At 33.6% G+C, this 14497-nt stretch overlaps 1 protein-coding gene across 5 annotated transcripts in view; it reads right to left on the bottom strand.

The window, feature by feature from the left end:
• fam49ba (family with sequence similarity 49 member Ba) overlaps positions 1–14497 on the bottom strand; it is a 46934-nt gene that overhangs the window by 11537 nt on the left and 20900 nt on the right. For 4 of the 5 annotated variants that reach the window (NM_001291713.1, NM_200070.3, XM_073912925.1 and 1 more), the window contains exons 2-5: positions 11021–11110; positions 9438–9559; positions 9210–9315; positions 5160–5296 (exon numbers count right to left, since the gene is read on the bottom strand). In NM_001291713.1, the coding sequence (NP_001278642.1) occupies positions 5160–5296; positions 9210–9315; positions 9438–9559; positions 11021–11093 (438 nt within the window). In that variant the 5' untranslated portion in view covers positions 11094–11110. Of the gene's footprint in view, positions 1–5159; positions 5297–9209; positions 9316–9437; positions 9560–11020; positions 11919–12026; positions 12055–14497 lie in introns of those variants that run through there. The other variant, XM_073912928.1, reaches the window with a different exon arrangement.

Here is a 14497-nt window from a genome sequence, read left to right on the forward strand (position 1 = left end):
AATAAAGGATTGAGAAACGTGGCATTCATGAATTTTTCATTTCACCACAAATGTATGAATTGAAGTGAGCAAATACAAAATCAAATGAGCATATGGCCATTTCATCCACCGCTGGCTCTGTGACAGACTTCATCAATGCTAAAATCTACACTATAACAGATTCTCTGTGGCACCTCTGAAAGCGCTGTACTCTGTTCTCCATTAATATGACTAATTGGTTGCAACTGGACTTTGTGTTCCATTAGCTCAACTAATTAGCTGAATCGCATCTGTGATAATCAAGTTAACTAATTGGATATATAATTCCGTGGCTTACAAATCAATTCTATTATTCACATCGTCTATAGCAATTGCATTATGAGCGATACAGTACAGTAGATGCCATCAGTATCTGAAAAAAATGCTGATTTTGTTTTTTGTCAAGCCTTAATGTAGGATCAATTTGAACATTTTTGAGTTGGCATAAAGTGAAAATGTATTTAATTTTCTAAATGCATCGCATACAGCTTGTGAATGATCATTTATACATGTTTCTTTAGGTAATTATTAGCGGTCAAAACACTGTAGATCATCACTTTTTAGGCTGTGCATCCAACAAAGCATTTAATAAAAACACACTTGGGTGATTGAGAGCACTTCTGGCAGCAGCTATTTATTTATTTATATATTTTTTTTTAGTTGAGAGTGAGGCGCATTCAAATCATTGGTAGTTACTGGATTGTAGAAGCTGATTCAACATATTGTATAATTAGTCAGTAAACTACAAACAGGGTTTCTGCAGGTTTCAGCAAGTTAAATTTAAGTCTTTTAAATATATTTTTAAGACCATCATGAATAAAATTTTAAAGTCATACAGGGCTAAACGCTAAGGAGTTTATCAAAAGGCCCAGTTGGAAAAGACTTTTTATCTGCCCTATCAACCTTTTTTTTAGAATTTAATATGGCAAATAAAAATATTATAAGATAAAATAATGATAAAATATATAACTATTTATAATTTACCATATATATATATATATATATATATATATATATATATATATATATATATATATATATATAAAACTGGGCCATTCGATAACCTCATCACCAATTTTAATTTCAACTAGTAACATTGTCGACACTTTAACTTGCAGTATATTTCCTAAATACCGACTGCAAGAAAATAATCCTAATCCAAAACATTGTTTTTATACTGAATACAAATGCTAATCCAGCAGGTGGCGCTTTTACAACAGCAGGAATAACAGTGTATCCCAGGTTACTGCAGTAAACAAAGCAGCATGATGTCAAATCTAGCAGGATTTGTTTGATTTAAAACTACACAGAATCCCAATATTCAATATAAATATAAAGGTAAACTTAAGTATACTGATACTGAATTTAATACCTTGTAAAATAGAATTTAAAATGTTTTAATACTTTTTAAGGGCCTTAAATTTCTCTAATCTGATTTTGTTTTTTGATTTTGAATTTGATTATAATTTAATTTAATTTCTAATTTTGAAGACTTTGTAAGACCCCATGGACACCCTGTACAAACAAAAATAAATTTGAAAAATGTTTTAAATGTTTTAAAAACTGTAATAAACAAAACGTATGCACAACAGTCTGTCCAGCTTAAATACATAGTTTTTTAAAACAAATGTTATCGTAAAAAAATTATTAGACCATAATGGTAAATACAGTAAAAAAAAAGTACACCATTAAATAAAAAGTAAAAAGTTTTATAATTTATTTATTAGATGGATGTTCGCCAGATTGGGTAGTTACACATGAACAAAGGAAAATGAAGACCTGTTTAAAAATGATTTAAGATATTTAACAATATTTCAGTCAATGTAAGACTTAAGACATTTTTAAGACTATTATAAATAAAATTTTAGACTTATATTCGAGTTTCTCGAATGGTCCAGTTGAAAATAGATTTTTATTTTGCCCTATCAAACTTTTTTTAAATACGTGAATCAATATAATAATACAATAATGATCATTTAATATTAAATATATATTTTTTTGTAAATTCTGATGAAAATATTTTAAATATTGTGTCAAAACTAGCAAGCTCTAGTTGTATACATACACTTTTTTTCAACATAATTTTTCTTTAAAAAATGGAAAAAGGTTTTAAAGGTTTTAAAAACTATAATAAACTAAATGTATGCACAGCAGTCTGTCCAGGCCAGCTTCCACAGCAGTAAATACATGAAGAACTTTTAATTCCCCATCTAGGGAACTTCAACACTGCGTCTAACCAGAACGCTAGAACGCTTTCTTATAACTTTTACAGAAAATAATTAAATCATTATGGTAAATGGAGTTAGAAGTTAAGAGTTAACATGTACATTCTTAAATAAAAAGTTAAGTTTTATTATTCATTTGTTTGATGGGTGTTGACCAAATTGGGCGGCTATACATGATCAAATGAAAATCAAGACCTGTTTAAACAAGATTTAAGACCTACAACACAACATTTCAGTAAATCTAAGAATTTCTAAGACCCTGTGGATAACCTGTACAAACCTCACGATCCTGCAGGCTTTTTTTAAAACCTTGCTTTAAAAACAACTGAAAATGTATGCGTTCACTTTGCTGGATACTTGCTGTACTCAGCCATTTTTCATCAGCAACAAACTTAAACCAATACAAAAGCACACAGAGTTTATACAGTTGTCAGGCAGTCCTGTTCAATCATCCCAGATGTCAAAATCTGAGCAAGAAACAATGCCTAGAAGCAAGTCCACATCCTACCTATACCTGTTTTTTTTCAATAATTCATTATAAAGAGATGTATTTCACAATACAAAAAGGAATGATCTGTCACTACTTCTGTTTTATTGTGACATGGCATGAAATTCAATTTAAATACCTAATTTCTAAATCATCTGTTCCCAACCTGGCTCCTGCTTTAAGGTCATATTTATGTGAAAAAACAAAATGTTTTAATAAGTACTTTCTAGGAAACTAGCTGAGAAATTCTTCCTTTGCTCTACAGTTTAAATGGTTTCGCTGCTTTCAAATCGCAAAAACTGATGATGTTTTAATTTGAAAAGGATGGAAGAATACCTACATGTAATAACTAAGCTTGTAAACATAATCTGTGAGACCCGGTGGCACAGTGGGTAGCACAATCACCTCACAGCAAGAAGGTCACTAGTTAAAGCCTCGGCTGGTTCAGTTGGCATTTCGGTGTGGAGTTTGCATGTTCTCTCGGTGTTGGCTTGGGTTTCCCTTTGAGTGCTCCGTTTTCCCCCACAGTCCAAAGACATATGCTATAGGTGAATTAGGTAAGCAAATTGGCTGTAGTATTTGTGTGAATGAGGGTGTATGAATGTTTCCCAGTGATGAGTTGCAGCTGGAAGCACATCCGCTGCGTGAAACATTTGCTGGATAAGTTGATATTGATGATAATAAACATGCATAATATTGTTATCATGGGTACTTAAAATTTCAAAATAGAGTAAATAATTTATTATGGACACTCTTAAAGAGTCTTTTAAAAATATTAAATCATTGGAAGTGGTTGTTCAAAGCACCAAATGCTTGAAGACTTGATAAATATTTATAGTTGAACATTTTACAAACAGAATCCATTTGTTAACATCAGTCAATTTAACTAAACTCACAACGAAAACTACAAAAGCTTTTATTAAGCTTACATGATAATTATTTCTTAGTTAACGTCTAATAACACGTTAAAACAGTCAAACAAGTGTCAAATTCATTACTTTTTAAACTTACATTGCCTTAGAAAAAATGTTGTTCTTGCTTACCAATGTGATTAACCAATGTTTACTAACTAGACTTCATTATAAAGTGTTGCCTACAGCATTGTTTTTATCAATGGTTTTGCAATTTCCTTTGTTTGATACACTTGTTTACTCTGAACATTCATTTTCCTTCGGCTAAGTCCCTTCATTTATCAGGGGTCACCACAGCAGAATGAACCGCCAACTTATCCAGCATACATTTTACGCAGTGCATGCCCTTCCAGCTGTAACCCAGTGCTGGGAAACATCCATACACATTTACACACATACTGTACACTATTCACCTATACCGCATACTGTATGTTTAGATGGTCTTTCCAGAGGAAACGCACGCCATCAAAGGGAGAACATGCACACTTCTCAATGAAATGCCAACTGACCCAGCTAGGACTCAAAACAGCGACCTTCTTGATGTGAGTTCTAATCACTGAGCCACTTTTTTTTTTGGTTATTATAGATGTTAAAGTACATTTTCTGTAGCTTAAGTGAATAGTGTAATATCCATACATCTTGATTTAAGATTCAACAAATAATTGCAGCAAGAAAATTGGTATAAAAGGGATTGTTCACCCAAAAATAAAAATGTAGTCAATATTTTTTTACCCTCAAATGGTTCTCAACCTTTGTGAGTTTCTATCTTCTGTTGAACACAAAAGAAGATATTTTGAAGAAAGCTGAAAAGCTGTAACTATTGACTTCCACAGAAAAACACAATGAAAGTCAATGGTTACAGGTATTATTCAATAGACCTTCTTTTGTATTTAACAGAAACCTATAACATTTGAAACAAGCGAAGAGTGCGTTAATGACAGAAGTTTTATTTTTAGGTGAACTATCCCTTTAAGCTGTTCATTTATTCACTAATTTTCTTTTCGGCTGAGTCCCTTTATTAATCTGGGGCCGCCACAGCGGAATGAACCGCCAACTTATCCAGCATATGTTTTACACAGCGGATCCTTTTAAGATGTGTTTCTAACAGAAGCAGATGATGCTTCCTTAAGTTGACCACTTTGAGAGTTAGTTAAAATAGCATTTGATCAAACTGTTTACATGTGGCTGAATGCATTCAAACAGCCTCAAAAACACCATGAAGAAAACCTCGAATGACAAGGAATGCATTGGATGTTAATATCAGATATAAACTATAATGTCAGCTGAAAATGCATGCTAGCTGTACCAGGTGGAAATAGAGCCTCATATTGGATCGTTAATAATTCACACATCCAATCTTCACTCACATGAGCTAACAGCGTTAGTTTCAGAAATCTGCTGGCGAGTGAAACGCATCTAAAATCATGTGCTGTATCCAGTGTTAGGAAGAGATGATTCCACAGAGGAACAGACTAGGAAAATGTGCAGCATGGGTGTGACCTGAGGTTGCTTGGTTACCTTGAGCTCATCGAAGCGCAGCGTGAAATGTAAAATCTCAGCAAACTGGCGTGCCAGAGCCTGCTCCTGCTCCAGATGCTGAGTTGGGCTGCAGCGTGAGCTGGTGAGGTACTCCAGCAGGTTCTGCAGAGTGTCTTCTGCAAGAGACAGAAGAAACACCAGCGCTAATGCTCATGAAGGAGACTGTACACATAATACTGGGTTATGCTCTCCATGTTTTGATGTAAAACAGGCACAGAAACAGAGGGTCTGGCAGAGGAACACAGCAGTGTGTTTGACAGAGAAATGTTAGGTCAGTCTGACCCTTTCATGTTTCACCAGAGCCTCTCCTCCAGAGACAGCGCTGCCATTGGCTGCTGTTGATCTGTGATTAAGGGCCATGTCATGTTTAATTAGGTCATGACCTATTTCTCAACATCAGACCCTCAATTCTGAACAGACTAACACGCAATGACAGACTGCACAAAAAAATTACAATTGTTTTTCTTCAGAGAAATAAAATAAAGTTCTGAGAGCAAAACATACCTGTATGTTTTTTTTTTTGTATAGTGAGCAACATTTTAGACAGATTGCTTTATCAGTTTTGCCAGCAAAAAAAGCCAAAGGCAGTGCAGAATGTTGTCACATCTCTAAGCAACACAGCAGCTGAATGATTCAGATTTTGAACAAATCCTTAAGTGTAATTGTGTTGTTTACAATTTTTAGTTTTTACATATATATATTTTAATGATATAATATGCATAATTGTAGATTTTGTAATTTCTTTTTAAAATGTCTACTTTTGTATTAATATTATGTGTTGGACTGAGAGTTACGCAATTTCGATTCTCAATATGTACATGTGGTTGAATTGAAAATAAAGCTAACTGACTTTTTTTCACTTGGATATCGTTTGATTCAACCATCCGTTCAATAAATACTGCCACTAGTCACTGGCTTTTTAGATCTCAAATTATTTATCCATGACAAGCCTTAAAAATGTACTAGTAAAAAATACACACAGCAAAATATTGTTTAATAATCATTGTTAAATAAAAAAATAATTGAATTGTCAATATTACCTCCCTAGCACCAGCATATTTTGCAGCCATTTTTATTTTGCAAGCACACAGAAAAATATAATGGGGAAATGCAAAACATTTTAAATAAAATTGAAAAATAATATTTCCTCATGTCAATGTTTACTATTCCTTTTCCCTAAAAAGAAAATTTTAAACTGCAATATAATATAATATAATATAATATAATATAATAGTTAAAAAAATATATATATAGACCTAAACCTAAACCTTTAAAGCTATAGTGTACCTTCCATAAAACATATTCATTTTAGGAATAATACTACTGTGATACAGTAGATCTGGGGCGTGTGCGGTTGCAGATGACGAGAGCTGTGTTTTGCTGGATGTGGTGAAATAAACTGGGTTTGCCCAAAGACCGTGTTAATCCAATTATGATGCACCGCTGCTCTGTTTATGGCTTGTTCCTTGAGAACATGCGTTAAATCGAAACAGATCAACAACAGCACACTGAATATTAAGATATCTTGAACTCAAAGGCATTACTTGATGCAAAACACTATACAAATCTATACTAATCCAGCTGTCAGCTGTAGGCAACAGTCTAAAGACAGCTTGTATTGCTCATGTGACATTTTTATTAATGCCTCGCATTAAATATATTTATATGCACACAGAGTGCCTTTATATGCACACAGAGCTTTACAATATTATATAATACACCTAAATTTATGTTTAAAATTTTGTATTGAAATTTTGTAGATTGTGTTTTTTGAAAAATAATTATTTAATTGTATTATCTTTTAATCTCTAAATATGTTTGGCGACTAAAATGTTATTTTAATAAATATATCTTTTTAATAAATCTGTTTTGTTTAAATGCACCAAAATATATTGCCTATATTCACTCAGAAAGAAATTAAAATATTTATTTAAAAAATGGGGTGTACTCAATTATGCTGAGCACTGTACACATTACAGATAGACTTAGTTGCCAATAAATACCTACTCTATAGATGTATTTAAACACATATCAGTGTCTGTCTTCTGTATGCAAAGTTTAACTGGACTCAATCGCGTTGCCAGGTCTTGCTCAAAAATTATATAAAAACAAGCCCATAATCTTTTTTGATATTGGTATATTTACTGGTTTGGTATATTTACTAACTAACATCAGTTACATTTATTATTTAATATGCATATAAATTCATATGATGTTATTGATTTATTTTATTTCATATTATAATGCTAATGCTCTGTATAAAACAGATATTCATTATTGAAATATTCATTGATATTCATTAGTTATTTGCAAACAAGAAAATTAATAAAAAGTTCAAATCATAAAAAATAAGCCCATAATCTACAAAAAAAAAAAAAAATCACATATAAAAACTAATAAAACAAGGCATCTCTGTTGTTGTTGTTGTTGTTAATGGCTAACCAGAATGAGTCATTGATCACTTTTTAGTATTACTATAATCAAAAATACTAGATACGAACCCTTTAAAGGGAGCTAATCGAAATACTCATCAGAAAACCCTGTATTGCTACTTAAAGTTATTAGAAGACTTTTAAACTGTTATGATTTTTTTATTATTATATTGTTATAAATGTCAATGAAGTTAATAATTACACTACCTGATAAAAGTCTTGTCACCTATCCAAGTTTTAGGAACAACAAATAATCACTTATAGTTGATCATTTGGAATCAGAAGTGGCTTATATGAAAGGCAAAGGCCTCTAGATTACGATTATTTTACCAAAATCAAACATGATCATGCCTTGATTTTTAAACATTTAATTAGGCTTTGCTGAGACAAAAGTTTTGTCACTTAACAGAAATAATGTACAGTATAGGATATAAAGTCATGGTGCAGTGGAAACAGAAATAATCTTGTAAATGACTTCCATGATCTTGATGACTGCATCCATACATCTCTGCAATGACTCAAATCACTTATTAATAAAGTCATCTGGAATGGCAAAGAAAGCATTCATGCAGGACTCCAAGAGTTTATCATGATTCTTTGGATTAATCTTCAATGCCTCCTCCTTCCTCTTACCCTAGACATGCTCAACAATGTTCATGTTTAATGACTGGGCTGACCAGTCCTGGTGCATCCTGATTTTCTTTGGTATAACTTTGATATTTCATGCAGCACAAATGTCTTGATACCTCTGTTAAAGTTGCCATCAACTCTGCAGATCTTTCACATATCCCATACTAAATGTAACCCCAAACCATGATTTTTCCTTTACCAAACTTGACTGATTTCTATGAGAATTTTGGGTACATGTGGGTTCAAATAGATCTTCTGCAGTATTTGTGATGTAGTCTAGAAGTCTAGTCTTGACAAGAAGTCAAATTATTATTTGTTGCTCTTACAACTGGAATCAACGACAAGATTTTCGACAAGATTTTCAGGTAGTGTGCAGTTCCTCATCCGATAAAGAGTTAAATGTGCAATAAGTTAAAATATGTAAAGTATTTTAATGTCTGCAGTGACACACAATCTGATAATCTCTACTAAAATTCACACCTGTATACACATGAGGTTGACATCTTGAAATGTTATATTGTCTGACTAGTATACACATGGCCATTATGACCTCAGTTCTGTTATAAGACAGCAGGGTTATCTCAGCTCTCTGGTTTTGTCTGTTAAATTAGGAAAGGCTTGAGTAAGCGCATATGAGCTGACGTAAGAGTAAGGACAGTTCAGTAATCCCTGCTCTTATATAATCTCTCTACTGCCAGCCACTGACGTGTGCGCTGCTATCATAACACTGATGAATCAAATCACAGATCATCATCTCACTCAAAAAAATCAAAACACAGTCCAGAGCAGATGCTGGAACTACTGTACGGTGTGTGTTAAATGGGTCAGTGGACCATAAAACCCTTTGAGGAATGGCGAGAGAGCAGATCAATTTATCACTCGAGCTTCTAGGTAAAAATACTACGTTACCATTTACAGTTTTGTCTGCAGTGCATATTAAAGAAAGGAGGGAAAAAAAACGACATACCCAGTTTTAGTGAGAACTCATAAAACTTCTTTAGTTTGCCAACCAGCGGGACCACAGCGGCCCACGCTTGCTCCTGCACACGCTCATCACTGGGATGCTGTATGGCCTGAGGAGAGGACAAGTGCACACTTACTGTAAAAAAGCAGCAGGGCATTCAGTACAGCAGAATATGAAGAGAATTTGTGTCACGGAAAACAGCATGAATGTGTCGTCTCTGGATGTACTGGCCTGTCTGATGGCTTCACCGGCTCCGCTGTATGACTGCAGGTCCTGAAGAATGATCGCAGCCTCTCTCAGCACCCCATTGACCTCCTCCCAAACCCTTCTCTCCGCTTCTGTGGGCTTGGCATCTGCAGAGAGACATCACAACGAGTTGCAGATATGACACTGGAAGCTGAATTTGTTTGTTTGGTTGGATATTTAGAGTGAGGGTTGTCATCAATGTCATGTTATTACTATATTAATTACTATTATTATATTAATTATGTACAGTTGTATATAGCAAATGTTAACAGCAGAAACTGTAATAACACTGATAATTAATGATCATTACAATATTACGATTAGGGCCAGACAGAAATTCTGATATTTTTGCTATTTCTGCAGAGAATTTTTTTTTAAATCTGCAGATTTATGCAGATTTTGTGAGCATCATACCTAAAAACTTAAATTATGAAATAAAAAATAAAACGTTTTTTAAATTTATCAACTTTTATTTAATGTTTGCAATGCAAATCAAATTAGATCCACATATTTGGTGAACAAAGCAAGTCTCTCATATAATATATCAACTAAAAGACTGTACAATACAATACAAACTGTATTGTAAATAAATCATATAAACATTTTAATATTACTGTTATTATATCACAATAATATTACTGAAATAATTTAAAAACTGAATAAATATAAATTTACACATTTAATACACAGTAAATACATAGACTCAATTAGGAGCTAAAAAAAAATCTGGATTTCTGTGCATGCAGAGTCCGTGTGGGCCTAATTGTGACTAATAATACTAGTCATGTAATTAGCAAGTAATTATAAATATTATTTTAATACATATTTATGCATCTAGAAGATTTAATTATAAATGACATATTTAAAAAATATATATAATAATAAATTATATAATAAAAATAATAAACTTATTGCTGACCAAATTACATTGAATTCAGTCAGCCTAGAGACACGATGTTCATAAAAATAGTTATAGTGATTTTTTTGGTAATAATTATTTAAAATACATATTATATTTTATCTAGATTTCAATAATAATTTTTAAATGTTATTAATGTTATATTTTATTATTTTTTCATGCTACTTATTATATATTTCTATATATTATCTAGTAAAAATATTATTTATTGTCATCATGGCAAAGACAAAATAAATCAGTTATTAGAGATGAGTTATTAAAACTATTATGTTTAGAAATGTGTTAAAAAAATATTCTCTCTGTCAAACATAAATTGGGGAAAAAATTATCGGGCTAATAATTCTGACTTCAATGGTAAAGTATTTATATAAGCATTTATATTAAATTAGATCTATTGATTTAATATAAATTAACACATAATAACTAATATTATTCTAATTAAAACAACAAGATTTGTATTTATTTGAAAATAAAATGAATACTAGCATTATTATAAATAATACAATTATAATTTAGAATATTATAGTCCAATTTTTTTTAATCATCAGCAGTGCAAAAATATATATTACTTTCTAAATGCTATTCAGTTAACAGTCTAACTGTGGCTTAAATTTAAAATACAGCTCTTCTTGACTACACAATCACTTACTTTCAAAGTCCAGGAAAAAGTTCCCTGCGTTGTTGTCGATGTCTCGCGTGAGAACCTTTATCAGATTCCCCATCCCGACCTGTCAGAGCCCTAAAAGAGCAGATAAAAAAAGTGACGCAAGGATGCTGATTGTGCGTGATTTGTGGCACGCTCTGAATGTCAATGAAGTTCATGCACCATTTGATTTGCCCTCAGACACAAGAGCACATTCAGGTTGACTCAGTTTGCATAAAGACCAGCGGCACCTGTGCTCACGACAGCAACATCTGGCCAAACACATGAGTGTGAGGGAGAACATCTGCTCGGGGCAGTGCAGAAAATCAGGAGAGACCTGAACACTGCAGCATTAACTGCACGCAGGATAGATTCAGTGCAGGTGAGAAGACTGATGCTGAACTAATGCTGATCTACTGCAGGATCATGACGCCCTCTAGCAGTCACAGGCCTTCACATTGACATACTGTATGACACCTTCACATTTTCTGCTTGCATTTCTGAAGCTCTTATCACATTATATGGTATTATTATTATCATGATACAATGTTTTGAAAGGCGAGGCAGTGGCGCAGTAGGAAGTGCTGTCGCCTCACAGCAAGAAGGTCGCTGGGTTGCTGTTTCGAACCTCGACTCAGTTGGCGTTTCTGTGTGGAGTTTGCATGTCCTCCCTGCCTTCACGTGGGTTTCCTCTGGGTTCTCCGATTTCCCCCACAGTCCAAAGACATGTGGTAAAGGTGAATTGGGTAGGCTAAATTGTCTGTAGTGTATGAGTGTGTGTGTGAATGTGTATGTGGATGTTTCCCAGAGATGGGTTGCGGCTGGAAGGGCATCCGCTGCGTAAAAACTTGCTGGATAAGTTGGCGGTTCATTCCACTGTGGCGACCCCTGATTAATAAAGGGACTAAGCTGACAAGAAAATGAATGAATGACAATGTTTTGAAAATTTACTAGAAAAAGAATCATAAAACTTTTCATTTTCCTTTAGCTTAGTCCCTTTTTTAACAGGGGCCGCCAAATGGAATGAACCTGAATGAACCACCAACTATTCCAGAATACATTTACGCAGCAGATGCCCTTCCAGCCACAACCCAGTCGTGGGAAACAGCCATACACCTCCCATTCACACACTACGGCCAATTTTATTTGCCCAATTCACCTATAGCGCATGTCATTGGACTGTGGGGGAAACCGGAGCACCAAGAGAAAACCCATGAAAACACGGGCAGAACATGCAAACTCCACATAGAAACGCCAACTGGCCCAGTCTCAAACCAGCAACCTTCTTGACAGTGCTGAGGTGACAGTGCTAACCACTGAGCCACCATGCCGCCCTGGAAAAAGTTTATTAAAGAATGATATTTCACTTTACAACATCTCATTAGTAGCTGGTAGTTAAAGCATTAACAACATCAGTGAGAAATATCTACATTTGTTACTGAAGTAAATGTTATTAGCTCCATTTAAAAAAAAATAAATAAATAAACAGTAAGGATAATTCAGCCAAATATTACAATTCGGTCATCATTTGCTCGCCCTTCACTTGTTTTAAATCTGTTTGAGTTTTTATCCTTTGCTGAATACTAACAAGGACATTCTGAATGTTGCCATTTGTTCTTACAGTAAATAGCTACGAGTTTCCAACATTCTTCAAATTATGTTCTTTTGTGTTCAAAGGTAAAAAGAACCCCATAAATAGAGCTGAGCAATTAATCAAAAAGCAATCGAAATCGACATTCAGAACACATAATTGATTACATTTTTCCAGGTCTATTTTAACAATGACTTTCCATACTGCATGTGGAGTGTGTTGACCCCGCTCTGGCTGCTTTATACTTCTGCGTTGAGCACACGCATATGGTCCGGCACAGCCTTCATGTAGTCACCTACCCTACTATACTATAGGTACCCTATACATTGTACTTTAATTAAGAAAAAACATTGAAAGTAATTTATTTTGTTTAAAAAAATGAAAGTTATATATTTTCACTTTTTATAAGAAAAAAGTGACTGCTCGCTTTAGACAATGTGTGTTTTAATTTTATTTGTTTAATGTTCAATAAATAATATTAGATTAGTGTGTGTTTCCTTCAGTTATTTTAAAATCAAGTGATGCACCCTTCATTCAAAAATCTCTCACTTGTAATATGAGCATATTTACTGTACAAAACCTGTCAGTGAACTATGCAAACAATAATTAAATAAAAATAATTGTTCATTAATCATAATCGAGTTAAAATGTTCAATTAATACATTTTAGACCAAATTGCCCAGCCCAGCCTATAAATGTTTGCAACCACATGAGGTTTAGTAAATACTGTATAGATTTTTGGTTGAACTATACATTTAATGAATCACTAAATGAACATCGCCCAAGATTCATATATTTGACATCTTTTTTAAACTACATTGTAATTTTTACTTTCAGTTTATTTTATTTAAACAATGATAACAAATAGAGACTTTAAAATAGGGAAGTCTAGATTCAATTACATGATCGTAAATCGGGTCCGATCATACAGTTTCAGACTCGATCAAAATCAGACATCACCTCCTGATCAAGATTTAAAATGAACCGCCAACTTATCCAGCATATATTTTACGCAGCAAATGCCATTCCAGCTGCAACCCATCACGGGGAAACCCAATTCACCTTTACTGCATGTCTTTGGACTTTTGGGGGAAGGCGAAGCACCTGGAGAAAACCCACGTGAACATGGGGAGAACTTGCAAACTCCACACAGAAATGGCAACTGACCCAGCTGAGGCTCAAACCAGCGACCTTCTTGCTGTGAGGCCAGAGCGTTACCCACTGTGCCACCGTGCTGTCCACATATAGATATAGATAAATAAACATCTATAGTTATGCGCTGTTCACACAGAAACAACAAGTAAAGCATGACATCACTTTGTTGCAGAGATGCTATTGGTTAAATGCCGGCAAAGAAGAACACAGAAGCAGCTTGAAGAGGCAACATTGTCATAGCAAACTGAGATGTATAAAATGGGATTGCCTGCCAGGTATTTTAAGTTGAGGTACTATTTGATTTTTTATTCGTTTTTCGTAGTCCAAAAGTGAAGAATTTATATTATTTATTACTTGATTGTTCAAGTTACCTCACAAAAGTGCTGTTTGTTAACAGAGTTGTTGAATGTTAAAATAAGGTGAATTAAATAAAAAATAAGAAACATCCTGGATCTGTTTCTTCGTTCTTCTTGATTCTTTTTTTAGGTATTATAGAAATATCGGATTGGGTTTCGGTAGATACTCAAAATCAAACGACTCTGACTCGAGGGAGAAAACATCTAAAGTCTTAACAAATACTAATCCAATGAAGACTAAGAACACGTTCAATGAAACAGACATGCTAAAGGTCAGAATAGCAAAAGAAAATGCTAATAACGCTAAATATATATTTTAAAAAGTCATTAAAAATTTTAAACAACCACCTGAATATTCTTAAAAGTGACACTTAAAGTTTA

The sequence above is a fragment of the Danio rerio genome, chromosome 2, assembly GCF_049306965.1.
Source record: "Danio rerio strain Tuebingen ecotype United States chromosome 2, GRCz12tu, whole genome shotgun sequence".
In the NCBI taxonomy this organism is placed as follows: domain Eukaryota; kingdom Metazoa; phylum Chordata; class Actinopteri; order Cypriniformes; family Danionidae; genus Danio; species Danio rerio.